At 40.8% G+C, this 19,032-nt stretch overlaps 1 protein-coding gene across 4 annotated transcripts in view; it reads left to right on the top strand.

Moving 5' to 3' along the window:
* MCF2L2 (MCF.2 cell line derived transforming sequence-like 2) overlaps positions 1–19,032 on the top strand; it is a 267,461-nt gene that overhangs the window by 211,810 nt on the left and 36,619 nt on the right. For all 4 annotated transcript variants that reach the window (XM_086674819.1, XM_086674820.1, XM_086674818.1 and 1 more), the window contains 6 exons: positions 3,469–3,584; positions 4,750–4,819; positions 9,722–9,814; positions 10,818–10,910; positions 14,510–14,581; positions 17,876–18,001. In XM_086674819.1, the coding sequence (XP_086530945.1) occupies positions 3,469–3,584; positions 4,750–4,819; positions 9,722–9,814; positions 10,818–10,910; positions 14,510–14,581; positions 17,876–18,001 (570 nt within the window). The remainder of the gene's footprint in view (positions 1–3,468; positions 3,585–4,749; positions 4,820–9,721; positions 9,815–10,817; positions 10,911–14,509; positions 14,582–17,875; positions 18,002–19,032) is intronic.

Genomic DNA, 19,032 nt, shown 5'->3' with positions numbered 1-19,032 from the left:
GTGTAGAAATTGAATCAGTTATCAAAAATCTCCCAACAAATGAGAGTCCTGGACCAGATGGCTTCCCTGGGGAATTCTACCAGACATTTAAAGCAGAGTTAATACCGATCCTTCTCAAGCTGTTCCAAAAAATAGAAATAGAAGGAAAACTTCCAGACTCATTCTATGAAGCCAGCTTTACTTTGATTCCCATACCAGACAGACACCCAGGCAAAAAAGAGAACTACAGGCCAAATCCCTGATGACTATGAATGCAAAAATTCTCAACAAGATACTAGCAAATTGAATTCAACAGCATAAAAAGAATTATCCACCACGATCAAGTGGGATTCATTCCTGGGCTGCAGGACTTGTTCAATATTCACAAATCAATCAATGTGATACATCACATTAATAAAAGGAAGGCTAAGAACCAAATGATCTTGTCAATAGATGCAGAAAAAGCATTTGACAAAATACAGCATCCTTTCTTAATAAAAACCCTTAAGAAAGTCGGGCTAGAAGGAACATACTTAAACATCATAAAAGCCATTTATGAAAAGCCCACAGATAATATCATCTTCAATGGGGAAAAACTGAGAGCTTTCCCCCTGAGATCAGGAACACGACAGGGATGTCCTCTCTCACTGCTGTTGTTTAACATAGTGTTGGAAGTTCTAGCATCAGCAATCAGAAAACAAAAGAAAATCAAAAGCGTCAAAATTGGCAAAGATGAAGTCAAGCTTTCACTTTTTGCAGATGACATGATATTATATGGAAAATCCAATAGACTCCACCAAAAGTCTGCTAGAACTGATACATGAATTCAGCAAAGTCACAGGATACAAATTTAATGTACAGAAATCAGTTGCATTCTTATACACTAATAATGAAGCAACAGAAAGACAACTAAAGAAACTGATCCCATTCATAGTTGCACCAAGAATCATAAAATACCTAGGAATAAACCTAACCAAAGATGTAAAAGATCTGTATGCTGAAAACTATAGAACACTTATGAAAGAAATTGAAGAAGATACAAAGAAATGGAAAAACATTCCATGCTCATGGATTGGAAGAATAAATATTGTTAAAATGTCAATACTACCCAAAACAATCTACACATTCAATGCAATCCCAATTAAAATTGCACTAGCATTCGTCTCAAAGCTAGAACAAACAATCCTAAAATTTGTAAGGAACCACAAAAGACCCAGAATAACCAAAGTAATGTTGAAAAAGAAAACCAAAGTGGGAGGCATCACAATCCCACAATTTAGCCTCTACTACAAAGGTGTAATCATCAAGACAGTATGGTATTGGCCCCAAAACAGACACATAGACCAATGAAATAGAATAGACGACCCAGAATTGGACCCACAAATGTATGGCCAACTAATCTTTGACAAAGCTAGAAATAGTATCCAATGGAAAAAAGACAGTCTCTTTAGCAAATGGTGCTGGGAGAACAGGAAAGCAACGTGCAGAAGAATGAAACTAGATCCCTTTGCTACACCATACACAAAAATAAACCCAAAATGGATGAAAGACCTGAATGTGAGACAGGAAACCATCAAAGCTCTAGAGGAGAAAACAGGAAAAAGTTCCTGTTTGACCTACGCCACAGCAATTTCTTGCTCAACACGTCTCCAAAGGCAATGTAATTAAAAGCAAAAGTGAACTATTGGGATCTCATCAAGATAAAAAGCTTCTGCACTGCAAACAACAAAACTAAAAGGCAACTGGTGGAATGGGAAAAGATATTTGTAAATGACATATCAGATAAAGGGTTAGTATCCAAAATCTATAAAGAACTTACCAAACAAAACACCCAGAAAACCAAATAATACAGTGAAGAAATGGGCAGAAGACATGAAGCGACAGTTTTCCAAAGAAGACATCCAGATGGCCAACAGACACATGAAAAGATGGTCAATGACACTCATCATCAGGGAAATACAAATCAAAACCACACTGAGATACCACCTCACACCAGTCAGAGTGGCTAAAATTAACAAATCACAAGACTATAGATGCTGGCGAGGATGTGGAGAAATGGGAACCCTCTTGCACTGTTGGTAGGAATGCAAACTAGTGCAGTCACTCTGGAAAACAGTGTGGAGGTTCCTCAAAAAATTAAAAATAGAACTACCCTATGACCCAGCAATAGCACTGGTAGGAATTTACCCAAGGGATACAGGAGTGCTGATGCATAGGGGCACTTGTACCCCAATGTTTATAGCAGCACTTTCAACAATAGCCAAATTGTGGAAAGAGCCTAAATGTCCATTAACTGATGAATGGATAAAGAAGATGTGATTTATATATACAATGGAATACTACTTGACAATGAGAAAGAATGAAATCTGGCCATTTGCAGCAACATAGATGGAACTGGAGGGTATTATGCTAAGTGAAATAAGTCAGCCAGAGAAAGACAGGTACCATATGTTTTCACTGATGTGGATCTTTTTTTTTTTTAATTTTTTTTTTAATGTTTATTTATTTTTGAGACAGAGAGAGACAGAGCATGAATGGGGGAGGGTCGGAGAGAGGGAGACACAGAATCTGAAACGGGCTCCAGGCTCTGAGCTGTCAGCACAGAGCCCGACGCGGGGCCCGAACTCACGGACCACGAGATCATGACCTGAGCCGAAGTCAGCCGCTCAACCGACTGAGCCACCCAGGCGCCCCTCACTCATGTGGATCTTGAGAAGCTTAACAGAAGACCTTGGGGAGCAGAAGGGAGGAAAAACTCACAGAGATAGAGGGAGGCAAACCATTAGAGACTCTTGAGTACAGAGAATAAACTGAGGGTTGATGGGGGGTGGGGGAAAGGGGAAAGTGGGCGATGGGCATTGAAGAGGGCACTTGTTGGGATGAGCACTGGGTGTTGCATGGAAACTGATTTGACAATAAATTATATTTTAAAAAATAATTATTTTGAATAAATATAGCAACATTGAAAAATGCTTATAAAAGTAAAAACAATATATGTAGAATTTTAAGCTTAGCCCAAAATGCATGTGGAAAAACAGAATATGAATTACATGTGATTACTGTGATTACAACCATATAAAATAAGTTTTTAAAAAGTTATGAAGGAAATATAATAAAACAATAGTAATTGTGTTTGGTTGTAAAATGATGGGTAAGTCTTTGGCTTTCACACTTGACTTGTATAACATAAACATTTTAAAAATACATTTTTTTCTTTCTATAAATTGCCATTTTATTATCATTGCCATTTAACCATCTTCTGAAGATGGACACACGAAGGACATAATATCAAAAGAAAGCATTTGATGGAATGGGTTTCAGGAGATAACTGTCAATCAAGATGAGTCAAGAGCAACAAAGCCTGGAAAACAGCATTTTTCTAAACACCGTATTTCCTAATTATTAGGGTTTTGGTCCCTGGAGTAGCTAATTCAGATCATCTCTCATATGTTCCTACCTGTAAAACCTACCTTGTTTCCACCTCTGCAGGGATATATCACTCCAATGGATTTTATTTGGCTGAAGCATCTGATTCCAGATGTTCTTCAGAATAACAAGGAGCTTCTCTTTGGGAATATTAGAGAACTTTATGAATTTCACAACAGGTATATAGTAATTTATATTATCAGGAAAAATGGAAAGTAGAAGAACAATGGAAATCAGACTGATGGAATTTGGAGATGAACATGCTTAGACATTGCTAGGCTTAAGCAAGTAGTTCAGAATCCGTGGATTTGGTTGGGGTGGGATGGGATGAGAGGGAGGGAAGAAGTGCCACAGATCTCTGAGGGAGAAGGGGAAAGGCACCAATGGAGCATGTACCAGGTGTCAGGAATTAAGGTAATATTTCTTGTATGTTCCTTTGCTTATTTATCTATTCATGCATCAGCATTTTATTGTGGACCTGTACTATGTCAGGCACTGTGTTCAGCATTGGGAATACAAAGATGAGCAAGACACACATCCACATACGTACTGTCATAGGGTAGTGCTGGGAGCTAGGGTGTTGGAAAATGCTAACTGGTTAAACAAGTTGTCCTTGTAGCCCAGGGCTGGTTGGGTGTTGAGTTTTAGAGACTTAGAGGAGGAAGGGACTTTAGAAATCATCTTCCCAGCCTTTCATTTCACAGATGATACTGCAGCTCGTTTCCTCTCTTTACTCAATATAGTAACCCCAAATCACACATGTAATTGACGGAAAAGGAAAAGACTGCTTGGTGAATTGAACCACAGTTGCTTCTCAAACACGTCTCCTGTCCATTGGTCAGACACAAAAGTGAAATGGAAATCCCGTTTCTGCTACCTTCTCTGGAAAAGTTATTCAACCTCTATGTAACTCAGGTTTCATATTTATGAAACCCTACTTTGCAAGATTTGGTGGATGATTAAATGAGATATTGTTTATGAAGTACTTAGCTTATGCCTGACTTACTTGAAGCTCTCAGTGATATTAACAGTAGCAGCGGCAACAGCAGAAGTTCTTATTAATGTTATTATCATACAGCAGGGAGCATCATTGCATCTTGTCTATCTATAGCTAGTGCTTAGAATGATCAGGACAGCTGTAGGTAGTTTCAAGGAATCCTAGTAATGTCACAGAATGTTTTTTCTCCCAAATCGGTGTGTTGAAAATGAGTCAAGAGCAACAAAGCCTGGAAAACAGCATTTTTCTAAAGACCTCTTAAAACCTTATATGATTTTACTTTTAAAAAGTTTTAACCTGATACATGTAAAAAAAATTAAAACATTATTATACTTTTCTTTCCCTAGGACTTTTCTAAAAGAATTGGAAAAGTGCACCGAAAACCCTGCACTTCTGGCACGTTGCTTTCTCAAGAGAGTAAGTCTGTGCTCCCAGTAAGTCGAAACAACCATGTGATTAAAGTTAACCCTTAATTTTCTGTGTATGAGGCAAGGGCAAATGGAAGTATCAATGGTCTAAAGAGTTACACATGCCTTTTGAGTGCAAAGCAGGAGTCGGATGAGTCCAGTTTGACTAAGCTCATATGACAGGTGGGAGCAACTTACAAGCTTGGCCTCCTGTAAAGCCTGGTGACACGGAAGACTGCCCCCCCCCCCACCCCCTGCAAAGCAGCCGATCCTGCTCTGAATGACTGAGCTGTTTTCAAACAAGAATCACACAGCAGGTTTAAATTCCTCACTAAAGTTGTATTAACACTCTCAAGAGAAGTACTGATGCTAAACTAAAAGTCTCAAAAAATGTATTTTCTTCCATTTTATTTATTTGTTTGTTTATTTATTTATTTATACAACATAGAGGATATACTTAGCACCCAGTTTATGATTTCCTGTCCTACAACACCATACTTCTGATTATTTCCCCTTCCCTGCTGCCACACCTCTTCCCTTTTGCCCTCTCTGCACCCTTCCTTTGGGCAGTGAATAGGCTGTTTGGTCCAGTGGTACTCTGTAAGCTGTCACAGAGAAATGTATTGCCCAGTACCACTCCCCACCAAGTACTTTCTTCCCTTGGGAGGACTATGCAGATGATCCTCACGCCCTGAACTCTCAAAGTCTCCCATTTCTTCTCTCTCAACCAGCCCTTCTTTTCATTCCCTTCCTTCTTTTTCTTTTTGTGAGCCTGACACAACAGCTCAAACAGCTTAAAAATTTTTAAACAATCCAAATTATGGCTGATAAGTCTAAGAGCAGTACTTGTGATAAACTGACAGCAAGAAAATAAAAATCCCCAGGTTTCAAGGCCTTTGACATAATGGAGAGGCAGAGCCTTCAACCTTCAGCATTCCTAATGGCTTAGAAGGACCTTTCTTGGCCCGGTATCAGCTTTCCACCACAGCCTCATCATAGGCTTTTCATCAAGTGCCAGAATTCAAGATACACTAAAAATGATTTTGTATTCAATCTGATTAATTTCCTTTTTGAGTTACTTTTATAGCATTATTAGTGTTTTATACTGTTTTGCAATTTTGTATTCATCAAACCACCAATGTGAAATCTAGTTTCATAGTTTAGAAATATTTTATAATTGCTTATGTCATTATTGCAAAGACTTGTTTAAATTGTTGGATGAGAAAAGGCCAGAACCCTGTGGGGAGAAAGTGGATATTATTTTAAAAACTGTCCAAGTATAATGAAATGGTCAGGGAATTGCTGACAAAACACCTTTTCCTAGAAGAATTCCTCACCTAAAGTTTTGCAAAGCCTTCTATAGTCCTCCATTTTGGGAGAAACCTCAGAAATTATTCCATCCAGACCTGCATTTAAATGCTGCATATAATCCTAATGATTTATGATGTTGGAGACAGAATATAGGTAATAAATTCTTCCCAAGCACAAAGTTATTAGTCTGGGACAAATGGAGTAATTAAAAACCATGACCACCTATTCTTTGAGGCTCCTTGAGGGAATTGGCTACTGCTATGTATTTGTTAGCTAATAAGATGGGCCCCTCAACCATTATGTACCACAACAGTTGACCTTTTCTTAGTAGCATTTGCAGAATTCTGTGGAGATGAGTTTTGAAATACTGCTCTGTCCAAGTGTTTTAATCAGACTCTATAGCTTGCAGAATCCAGGAAGATCCTGCCCCAGAGGCCAAGCTCTATGTAGAATAACATTTGTCAGTAGTTTACTTTGAGTTCCATTTGCTCTGAGATCTGACATGGCACAAAAGAGCGTGCTTTCAGACATGGCTGAAAGAGCACTGAGGTGGGAGTCAGGAATGTAACTTCTTGTCTAAGTTGAGCCACTTGCTATCTGCATGACCTCACATTAAATCACTTCAACCCTTGGAGTCTCACTTTCCTTCTCCATACAATAAGCTTAATCATACCAATATGTAAAGTTGTTGTGGAGATCTAATAAAATAGTGTATGCAGAAGGGTTCTACAAAGTACAAAGTGCTTTGTCAATAGCTACCATTTATTGGGTATTCTGTATGTTATATTGGGCATTTGCTGAGAAGTTTTTTTTTTTTTTTTTTAAATTTTTTTTTTTCAACGTTTATTTATTTTTGGGACAGAGAGAGACAGAGCATGAATGGGGGAGGGGCAGAGAGAGAGGGAGACACAGAATCGGAAACAGGCTCCAGGCTCTGAGCCATCAGCCCAGAGCCTGACGCGGGGCTCGAACTCACAGACCGCGAGATCGTGACCTGGCTGAAGTCGGACGCTTAACCGACTGCGCCACCCAGGCGCCCTGCTGAGAAGTTTTAATACATCATCTCATTTAATCTCACAGCAATCATAGTTGACTATTGTCATAAACCCATTTAATACATGAGAAAACTGAAGTATAGGAAGGTTAAGTCACTGAACTTGGGCCATTTGGTTTGTAAGTGACAAAGCCAAGAACTTAATCTGGACACTCCACCACCAGAGGCTCTGTCCTAATGCATAAACAATCATGTGTGAATATGAATTTTTGGTAGCAATTTTTTTTAGCCTCCTGATTTATTCTATAAGAAGGTGAGGGTAATCAGACACTTTCTTATGCTGCTGGTTAGTGTATATCCTTTCTTTAAGGAATTTTGGATTGAAGAGCAAATTTAGGTCAACAGTTGTGTTTTGGTGTTTGAAGGCTTATAATGTTCTGCATTGCTCAAAGTGCAGACATAGTACACAGACATAGGAACACAGGTTTCTGCTCAGCATCCATCAGGAGAACCATTTGCCTCTGTTACTGGGAAAGTTTGGGGAAAGGTGGCTGACTGTGGAGGTTGTTCTACTGAGTGGGGGGCTGGACCTCCAAAATCTCCTCCAGCTTTTAATAATCCTCTAGTAGTTGGGGCACCTGGGTGGCTCAGTAAGTTAAGCCTCCAACTTTGGCTCAGGTCATGATCTCGCAGTCTGTGGGTTCGAGCCCATCATTGGGCTCTGTGCTGACAGCTCAGAGCCTGGAGCCTACTTTGGGTTCTGTGTCTCCCTCTCTTTCTGCCCCTCCTCTGCTCATTCTCTGTCTCTCTCTCTCTCTCTCTCTCTCTCTCTCTCTCTCTCTCTCTGTCTCTCTCTCTCTCTCAAAAATAAATAAACCTTAAAAAAAATTTTAAAAAAGAATCCTTTTGTGGTTAGTGTTGAAAGCAGTGAAACCTTGAATTGTTTTAGGTGCTAAAGGCCAATGTTTTGTGCTCTGACGGACCCAATGTGGGTGAGATGCCTTTATCAGTTTGTAATATTTTATAAGCCTGACTTTTGATATGGCACGAATGTTCCCCATGTGTAGGTTGCTCTGCTCTGGAAGCCATGCCTGGCTTATCAATGGCACTCGGTAGATAGTTCTCAAGTGAATAAATAATGAACATATTGTTAAGCTCGGAGTTATTATTTTAGTTCCTTAACCTGTCTGAACAACATTTCCTCAAGGGTCATCTCCCTTCCATACACACACGCATGTAGTTTTTCCTGGAGAGAGTAGCAAAGGACAGAGTTGCTGAAGTTCTTGGAGTGAAGTGAAATGACCACTTACAATCCATCAGGAGAGGAGGAGAACTACAGAAACAGAAAGCATTCACTACAGCAGTGTGTTTGGAAGTAGAATAGACCTTGGGGTGCCTGGGTGGCTCAGTCATTTGAACATCTGTCTGACTCTTGGTTTCAGTTCACTCAGGTCATGATCTCACAGTTGGTGAGTTCGAGCCCCACATCCAGCTCTGCACTGACAGTGCAGAGCCTGCTTGGGATTCTTTCTCTCTCTCCCTCTCTCTGTCTGCCCCTTCCCCACTCACTCTCTGTCTCTCTATCAAAATATATAAATAAACTTTAGAAGAAGAAGGAGACAGAGAAGGAGAAGGAGAAGAAGAATAAACCTAGCTAAAGCTGTGAGGGAAGAAATAACCTGTGTCCACATGAGGGACATCAAGAGTTGGCCTGAGAAGCATAGGGACACAGAAGTCCATGAGGATGCAGCCACATGGGCTTCTCCAACCAGAGCGGCACAGGCTTTATGACAAGTGCAGCTGCTCTGGGCCAGGTCCTACTGATGGAGTGGATGGAGCTGGCAAGCTGACTCCTTTCTATCTGGGCAACCTTTCTATCTGGGCTGTTGATAGGTATGTGCCCATCTCTCATGGCCTTTGAGGCAAAAAGAAATAGGCCACACAGCACTTGGAATCTTTCATCTCTAGCCTTAGGATAGTCGTGTAATTTTTCCCATCTTGGAGTCTGGTGCTACAGGTGGAAGGTGATGTCTGAGGCAGAGCCTGCTCCTCTGAGAATTGCCCAAAGGACTTAGATCTATGTTGCTGTGTCCAAACTGCCATGTTTTCCTCTTGGGGTGTTTGTACCTTTTGGCTGTCTCTTGGGGTTTTTTTTCCCCCCTAGGTTTGGCTCATGATGATCATAATAGGAAGACAGGGAGAGAGAAAGATGGGGCCATCAGCTACTGGCACCTTTTCTGTCAGTTTTGTCCCTCACTGCAGAGCTATTCTGGGGGAACAGTGATGTCCTGGGTAAAGAGCAGATGAGGAAGGATGGAGATGAAAAACCTATCCCGGTTTATGAATTAACTGATTTACCAGAGTCCTGTAGTTGCTCCCACAGCACCCTGTTCATGTCCGTGCTTAGTACTTATGGCTGTTTAGAGCCCTCTGTTTGCCCTCCCATCACACAGTCACCCCAACATAAGGTTATCACACACCCCCAGTTCCTCACACCATGAAAATACTCAGGCTTGTTGAATATTCGAGTGAATAAACAGTATCATCCTATTCTCTTCCTGAAAAATGCCACCTGATTAATTTGTTCCAATGCTTTTCCTCTTCCAGAAAGAAGATCTTCAAATGTATTTTAAATACCATAAGAATCTGCCCCGAGCTAGGGCAATCTGGCAAGAATGTCAAGACTGCGCCTTCTTTGGGGTAATGTTGAGACCACAAAGTCTCCCACAAATTGCTTTCCCTGAGCAATGTTTGCATGCGCCAAGTCTTTAAAGAAATCAGAAGTATGAACAAGGCAGGGGAATTTGGCATTTGAATTTATATTTATTAAAAGTCTCTCCTATTTTGAAATTCTGTGTTGGAAGTTTTGATGCTGCCTTGGGTCTCTATGGGACAGGCCTGTGAGGAGCAGCTGTAGCCTGATGAGCAAACCAGAGCCCTCTTGTAGGATGGGGGATTTATTTATTTATTTATTCATTCATTCATTCATTCATTCATTCATTCATAAATATCACTTACTGTCAGGTTAGCTAACATACAGTGTATATAGTGTGCTCTTGGTTTCAGAAGTAGATTCCCGTGATTCATCGCTTACATACAACACCCAGTGCTCATCCCAAGGGCCCTCCTCAATGCCCATCACCCGTTTCCCCTCTCCGCCGGCCCTCCCATCAACCCTCAGTTTGTTCTCTGTATTTAAGAGTCTCTTATGGTTTGCCTCCTCTCTGAAACTATTTTTTCCCCTTCCCTCCCCCCATGGTCTTCTGTTAGGTTTCTCAAATTAGGATGGGGAATTTTAAATGGGCTCCCTGGAATGATATTCATCAGTCATCACATAAGTCATCAAGTCTTCCAGACTCAAAATGAGCTGAATAGACAACATCACCCCCAACTCAAACACAGGCTGCATCTTTTTCAGGATTTGAAGTGCCCCACTGCGTTCTACCAGAGTTGCTTTCTAAAAGAAATAAATGGTCCTGCTTCCCTAGTTGCATATACAATTACTAGCCAAGCCATCCTTTTCCCCCTTTCTCTCATTTTACATACTGTTCCTGAGGGATCCAACAACTCAATAGCTTTACAAAGCTGGTCAAGCTCTTTTCCACAAGGAGCCCGCTTCATTTCTTGTTTTCAAATGCTGCCGCTTTGTTCTCTCTGGGTGTTGTTTGTTTTGTTTCACATTGTTTCTGTTTGGCTTTTAAAGGTGTGCCAGCGCCAATTGGATCACAATATCCCTCTTTTTAAGTATCTTAGAGGACCAAGCCAGAGGCTTCTAAAATACCAGATGCTGTTAAAGGTAAAGTCAATGAGACAGTGCTTTCCTGTGCTGGGAAAACATGCACGTGCTGTGGTGCTCTTTTCCTTAGACATGTAGAGCTATGACTTTATCCTCCCAATGTGAAGATACGTCTATCCTCCAGGCTTTTTCTGTCCTCCAAGTCTAAAGCAGCACACCTCAGTGAGGAGTAAGACCAAAGAATCAGAGAGTTGAAAGGGACCTGGAAGCCTAGCTAATCCAACATGCAGCCCAAGGCATGAATCTCTAAGCAGGCTGGTTTGGGGCTGGAGAGGTTCTTGGGAGCAAACCGTGAAAGGAGTCCCTCCACACTGCTGGCAGCTGAGAGGGTAGGGAGGCAGCCAGAGCCTCTATTCTCATGTAAGATATCGGCAGGTAAGATATCGTCGGCTCCATTTTACAGATAAGGCAAGGAGCTTCAGAAAAGAGTTGTGATTTTCCTCAAAGTCACAATTTTATGTACATTAAAGCAATGGAAGGGAGAAGGCAAAACCGGAGTCTTTTCTCCTTTTGCAACATCCACCTCCACCCCTAGATTAAGAGATCTTTCTCAAGAGCAACATAACAGAATGAATTTTGCTCTGCTGAACACCTAGGTGGTTCTTTCTCTGACATCAGCACACCTGCAGGAGAGCACTCCCAAACACCCAAACAGGACAGAAGGAGCTGTCAGGCTGCCTCCCCATGTGTGAGCTGAGGGAAAGGTTCAGCCACTTCTCCATGTTGTGTTTTGAGTTAACCTTTATGAGCAGCTCTTGCCCAGTGGTTACCATCTCTTAAAAAAATACAAGCACCTGCTATTTACTGGGTACCTTCCCATATAAATTTCTTATTTAATCCCCACAATCAGATGCACCAGAAAGTCTCTGGTGTATGAAGAAACTGAGGCTCAGGGAGGTTAAGCTCATTGCCTAACATTCTGCCCTCAGAAAAAGGTGCCCTTTTCGGTTTGCATCTGCAGCCCCAGCCGAGGCTGGACCAGCTATGCAGTCACCAGCTGTGGCATTACTGGACCTCTTCGGCCTTAGTTTTCTTCTGTGTGAGATACTGGAACCTCCTTCACAGGATTGGTGTGAGGGGCAAGTGGGTAATGCATGAAGAGAGCTCACTCAGTGCTGACCCCTGGGAAGCTTCTGGGAATACATAGCCATTGTTTTATACCCAGAGATGTCACACTGGTGTGGGAATGAGGGTGATGCCCACTGCCTCCCTCCACGAGTGGCATGTGTGAGTGTGTTTCAATAGTGTTCATTCAGGGCTTCACACTCCTGTAACCATCCCATCTTTACTGTCATCTAAGCTGGACAAGTCTTACCACTGAGCCCCGTGAGGAAGGAGCCAGACAAGTGGGGGTCCTCACCACCTCCGTCTGGGGGCATCGGGTACCGAGGTGCTCGAGTTTTCCCACAGAAGTGATGCTGAGACAATCATGAAGTTCTGTACCATAGCTGGAGGACCACAGGGCACAGTAATTAGAAACCCAGACTGAGGAGTTAGCCATCGTGGGTGTGGATCCAGCTCTGACGCTTCCAGAATGCTTGGACTCAGGCAAATTACTTAACCTCTCTCTGCCTCAGGTTCCTCAACTGTAACATGAAGGTAGTACTAGTACTTTCCTGGTATGTTTCTTGGGAGCATAAATGAGGTAGTCCAGGTGACAAGTAATTAGAGAATTTTGTTAGTTCATTTCACTGAGAAAACAAGAGACAGAATCACTGTAAAATATTCCTCGGGGGTCTGCGCAAAACCAATGGAGGTTACTCAAGGCAAACCAGTTTTTCCCATTCACCGCATGCTGGAAAAACAAGTTCAGACCACTGGCCCGCCTGTGAGGGAAGGAAGAACTTTCCAGTGTTCTCCACCCTGAGGGACAGAGCTCATTCTGAAAGGCCTACCATCAACTTCTTTAAGAACATGGATGTCTGACTGATTGTCTCATGGCTTAGAAAGGATCATGGGATCCTGGTCTGAGACAGCTTTTCCCTAGTACAAAAATAAGGGAAAGAAATGATAGATTATACCATTAAAAATAGACACCTGAAAAATTGGGTAAAATATCATATAAGCAAGATAGATACATGACAGATGGTCAGCATGTCTAGTAATGAGTGCATAGAAGTTAATAATTTAAAAAAAAAGAACCAAAAAGAAATGATACCTATGAAATAATATCTTTCCTGAGATATTATGAAAATTAACAGTCAGAACAGAGTTTTGAGTACATAATGTACATAATGTCTAATGAGTCATGGCAAACTGATTAAAAATATATTGTATATTAGCATATATTAAAAATAGATGCATTTAGGGACAACAGAAATTCACTTTTATTGAGCCCATGATTTATGTCAAATAGGCTATGTATGGAAACTATCAAATTTAATGTAGAGAATTTTTCTAGCCTAGATTTTAAGATATATATGATTCAGAAAATGGTACATTATTTATTTACAGTAAATTTTGCTTATTACAGGAAGAATGTTCTAGAATAGGTGGCTGTGCTGATTTCCTGTGTAATGCAAGTCATGCAATATTCATTTTTCTTCTTTTACAAAAATTAAATAGACTACTATTAGAAAAAAGAATTAATAGGGAGAGGTTGGTAAAAGGGTATAAACTTACAGCTTATGAGATGAATAAGGCTTGAGGATCTAATGTAAAACATTGTAACTGTAGTTGGTAACAGTGTATTTTATAATTGCAATTTGCTAAAAGTAGAACTTAAATGTTCTTGCCAAAAAAGAAAAAAAGAGATAAATATGTGAGGTAATGGATGTGTTAATTAACAAGATGGAGGCAATCCTTTTACAATATATATGTGTACCAAATATATATACCATATATACTTTAACTTTATACTTTAAATACCTAACAGTTTTATATGTCAATTATACTTTCAAGTTGAAATAAAAAAGAAAATAATAAAAAAATGAACAGAGGACATAGGCAGTTTACAAAAGAATAAATGCTAATGGCAAACATGTTTTTGAAAGTTCTAACTCACCTGCTCTTTGAGAAATTCACATTAAAACAATGAGGTAGGATTTCTCTGTCGATTGAATTGACAACACTTTTTGATTAAATGTTAATACTCCATGTATGGTGGGGCTAATGAAGCAAGCTTTCATATATGACTGGTGGGAACATAGTCCTTCTGTAAAGAACTTGGAAATACACATCAAAACTTTTAACATTGACGATTTCACTTCTAGGAATTTATCCTTAGGAAAAATGCACAAAGATTATTATTATAGTAAAAATTATTGAACCTAAATGTTTAATAGTAGGGAGATTAATTAATTATGATTTATCTACAGAATGCAACAGTCTGCTACAATTAAAAAACATGTTTACAAAAACATAATGTCATGGAAAAATGTTTGTGATATGTTAAGTGGGAAAAAATAGGCTCCGGAAAAATGTTTCCAATATGATTCTGGTTGTGGAAAGAACTCTGTGCCATTCTTTCGCTCTTACACGTGACACACAAACTTACATACATCCTCTGTTGATTTGGCATTTGCTGGAGATTGTTGACATGGTAGATTTAGTTGGCATTTTGCTTTTTAATTTCCAATAAGGCTTTTGGGTTAATGCAGGGTCTGCTGGACTTTGAAACTCCTAAGGATTGGGAGATAGACCCAGGAGACCAGGAAGGAGGTTCAGCTAAGGTACTGTATATTAAATATTAGCTTACGTAACTAACTGTCAATGGTATCTGTCTCTGGTTGGAAGGATTTATGGCAATTTTGTTTGTCTTGTTTATGATCTTTATTGTTTATATTTTCTAAAATAGCATATATCTTATAATTTATAGTCACAGAAAAAACAAAACAATTAAAGGCAATTTCAACCTGAGGTTTGTAACAGGACAAGTAGTAATACATTTTCTTTCCTTCACATAGAAATATTTTAACAGCAGGTGTGCCTGGGTGGCTCAGTTGGTCAAGCTTCAACTCTTGATTTCAGCTCGGATCATGATGTCAGGGTCGTGGGTTTGAGCCCCATTTTGGGCTCTGCATTACTGACAGTATGGAGCCTGCTTAGGATTCTGGCTCTCCCTCTCCCTGCCCCTCCCCCACTCACATTCCCTCTCTCTCTTAAAATAAATAAACTTAAAAAAATGTTTTAACAGGAACACGAAATTAAGTGAATGTGTAAAATGCATACATAAAAGACTGGAAATAAATATGATAAAATCTCAGCTGTGGTTTTCCTGCATGGTAGGATTATGAGGGGCGCCTGGGTGGCTCACTCGGTTGGGCGTCCGACTTGGGCTCAGGTCATGATCTTGTGGTTCTCGGGTTCGAGCCCCGCATCGGGCTCCGTACTGACAGCTCAGGGCCTGGAGTCTGCTTTGTGGGTTCTGTCTCCCTCTCTCTCTGCCCCTGCCCAGCTCATACTCTCTCTCTCTCTCAAAAATAAATAAAACATTAAAAAAGAAGAAGAAGAGATGGGAGCCATACCACATACCACATTTCACAGGAAATTTGTGACTTACCAGTGGGGTTTCTTTTAAATTTCCTATAAAATATTCTGGTTTTAACAAGAAAAACATGAGGAGCAGTCATTTGTATGCCCTCCCTGCTCAGAATATATGGTAGGGACCCCTTCAAATTAAGAGAAGCTCAAGATACAGATAATAATTTTATAGCCTGGAGCAAGGGGAGCTAGGCTGAGTTAGTTTAATAATATTTGTAAGGATATTTCTGAGCCCTACATTATGCAATGTAAAAGTAACTACCTGCTGTGTTTGTGGGAGGAGGGTTAGTGGGAAGGAGAGGGAATAGGAGCAGTTGAGTCACGAAAAGGAAGTTGAGGGCTTTTTTCCTGATGTTTATATATATATATTTTAAAGGTTTATTCATTTTCAGAGACAGAGAGACAGAGCATGGGGGGGTGGAGGGGCAGAGAGAGAGGGAAACACAGAATCTGAAGCAGGCTTCCAGGCTCTGAGCTGTCAACACAGAGCTCGATGTGGGGCTGGAACCCACAAGCCATGGGGTCATGACTATATATATATATATATATATATATATATATATATATATGTATATATACATATATATATATATATTTTTTTTTTTTGAAAGAGAAATTGCAGGGGAGGGGCAAATAGAGAGGGAGATAGAGAATTCAAAGCAGGCTCTGTGCTGACAGCAGAGAGCACAAGGTGGGGGGCTCCAACTCACGAACTGCTCAAACTCATACACAGCGAGATCATGACTTTGTCTCAAGTCATTGATTGGTCTTGTCACTCAAATCCCTGATCCAAAGAAACTGATCCCCAGTGCTTAGGCAGAGATTAGGAAAATGCACAAACCTTTGCTTACATCTTGCTGTAGAGGACAAAAAGAGGTGGGGCTATATGGGGGGGAGGGGGGCAGCAAAGAGCTGTCTGTCCTTTGTTGTAGAAATTGATGTGTTAGGGGTGCCTGGATGGCTCCGTTGGTGAAGCATCTGACTCTTGATTTGGGCCCAGGGCATGATCTCATGGTGGTGGGATTCAGCCTGCATGTCAGGTTCTGTGCAGAGCCTGCTTGGGATTCCCTCTCTCTCTCTCCCTCTGCCCTTCCCATGCTCACACTCTCTCTCTCAAAATAAATAAGTAAACTTTAAAAAAAAAAAAAAAAGGAGAAATTGATGTTTTTAAAAAAAATTTTTTAATGTTTTTATTTATATTTGAGACAGAAAGAGACAGAGCATGAGCAGGGGAGGGGCTGAGAGAGAGGGAGACACAGAATCCGAAGCAGCTCCAGGCTCTGAGCTGTCAGCACAGAGCTGGGTGAGGGGCTTGAACTCATGGACTGTGAGATCATGACCTGAGCCGAAGTCGGACGCTTAACCTACTGAGCCACCCAGGCGCCCCAGAAATTGATGTGTTTAAAAACAAAAAGGAAGAAACCAAAATCTCTTTTTTGGTATTTACCAGATAACAGATAAATATGCTATGTAGGTAGCAGGGGAATAAAATACTGAAACTGTAAGCAAAAGACTTTCACACAGAAACAGTCATCTCTGTTGTGTCCTAAGTGTCACAGTAGTAATAATAGGAACATTGGTCTCTTGAATTAGCAGTTACAATGTCTCCACTTAATGCTGAGACTTTGTGTTTGGGAGGTGCAGACCATGTTGGCTTACCTCTTTCATGTCTTTCATGGTGATAGAATGTGGGAAAGACTGGGGAAGGAGAAGAGGGAGAAAGGGTAGAGCTGGAGGGGGGATTCAATGTGGCAAATCCAACAGTTAGGGCATTTACATGAGACTCATTAGTAAGCCTCCACATGGCAGGCAGCTCATTCTCCGCCTCTATGGGAGTTTACAAATATCCTCCTCTGGGATGGTTTTAAGCATAAATTTACCCACAGGAATATGATACTGAGATTGCACTTTTCAATAGGCCCCTGGTGGGATGTAAAACAGGGAGAGCAGCTTATATAAAGGGTCTGGGTTTTTCATGCTCCAAAAAAGGTCAGCATGGGGGCGCCTGGGTGGCTCTGTCTGTTCAGTGTCTGGCTCTTGATTTCGGTTCAGGTCATGATCTCGAGGTTCATGAGATTCTGCCCTGTTTCAGCACAGAGCCTGTGTGGGATTCTTTCTCCCTCTCTCTCTGCCTCTCTATTTCTCTCTTTCTCAAAATAAATAAATAAACTTTTTAAAATAAAAGGTCAGTATGTTTCTTATATAGCAGGAATATAATATCCATGATTTTGTGAACGTCATTCTTCATTAGTTCAATGTACAGAAGGTGCGGTTGGTTATTTTGCTTGTGTGTTTATCATGTATATAAACCAGCAAGTATCTTTAACCACCGTTCTTCAGGAGCAGGGAAAGAGATCCATGTATTTACCTTCTCAGTCTCTGTGCTGGCTGGATTGGTCTCTCCTTATCTCTGTCCTGTTTCCCTTGTTCACTTGGTAGATGGTTTACTTTTTGATTTCCAACAAGGCATTTGGTTTCCACAGAATGGGCCAAAGAGGACCAAGGATTCAGCATTCTTAGCTGAACTACAACAAGCTTTGGCCATGATGGAGGATTTGATCAAGTCCTGTGAGTTGGCCGTGGACCTGGCAGCAGTCACTGGATGTCCGGTATGTGCCATAGCAAGTGTTGGAACATCTCAGCAAAAGGCAGGCACAATATTACAAACATAGGAGATAGCTTATGGCAAAGTTAGAGAGATGACCTGTGGTAAAGGAATTGGACTCTGAGGAAAGTAGCCTAAATTGTTCTGCAAATCTGTGCTGTAGGAATCGAGGCAACAGCTTAGCATTTTCAGGAAACTTGTGTTGTATTTCCTGGGGTCTTGAATATTGAGACTGACCCACACTCTGGAAAAGCCAGGAACTCAAGGACCAGAACATATATGGGCGGGGCAAAGTGATGAAGGAGTAATTTATTCTGACTCATGGCACTATTAAAAGATTAAAATTTTTTCCTTCTTGACTCAGATTTTCTTGGTACAAAGTCCTTTGAAAATAGGTCCTAAGTGAAAGTCTAACTCCATTTTCACATCGCAGATCTCAGAAGAGGTCTGACAAGCATATATCGTACATCCCTTAATCCAAATGATTGAAGGAAAATACCAAAAGAAGCAATGCTAAGGAGTTGAACTCTCTCAACCCGGGCATTACGGTAAACTCTTGAGTAGGTCAATTCCAGGAATTCCAGGCAAGCTATCTTCTGTAACTGTATGGGCTCCTTAGGACTGGCCCATCACTGGTTTTCCTGGAGGTGCTCTAGATCTTGACTTAGGTGGAATAGTTTTCCATCACTGCCATAAAAACTTACCACCACCTTGGTGGCTTAGAGCAGCACAAATTTATTATATTATAGTTCCACGGGTCAGAAGTACAACACAGTCTCACCAGGCTAAAATCAAGGTGTCTACTTTCCTTTTGGGAGGCTGTGGGAGGCTGTTTCCTTGCCTTGTCCAGCTTATTAAGGCCACACACATCCCCTGGCTCATGGTTTCTCTCTCCATTTCAAAGTTCTTCTCAAATCACATCATTCTTGGACCTTCTCTTCGACTTTCAAGGACTCTTGTGATTACATTGGACCCAGCCATTAATCCATGGTATCTCCCCATCTCGAAATCAGCTGATGAATGGCCCTAATTCCA

Source organism: Puma concolor, chromosome C2 (genome assembly GCF_028749965.1).
Source record: "Puma concolor isolate L17-30 chromosome C2, mPumCon1.1.hap2, whole genome shotgun sequence".
NCBI classification, from domain to species: Eukaryota; Metazoa; Chordata; class Mammalia; order Carnivora; family Felidae; genus Puma; species Puma concolor.
Note: the sequence above shows the minus strand (reverse complement) of the source record. Positions and strands in the feature narration are given on the sequence as shown.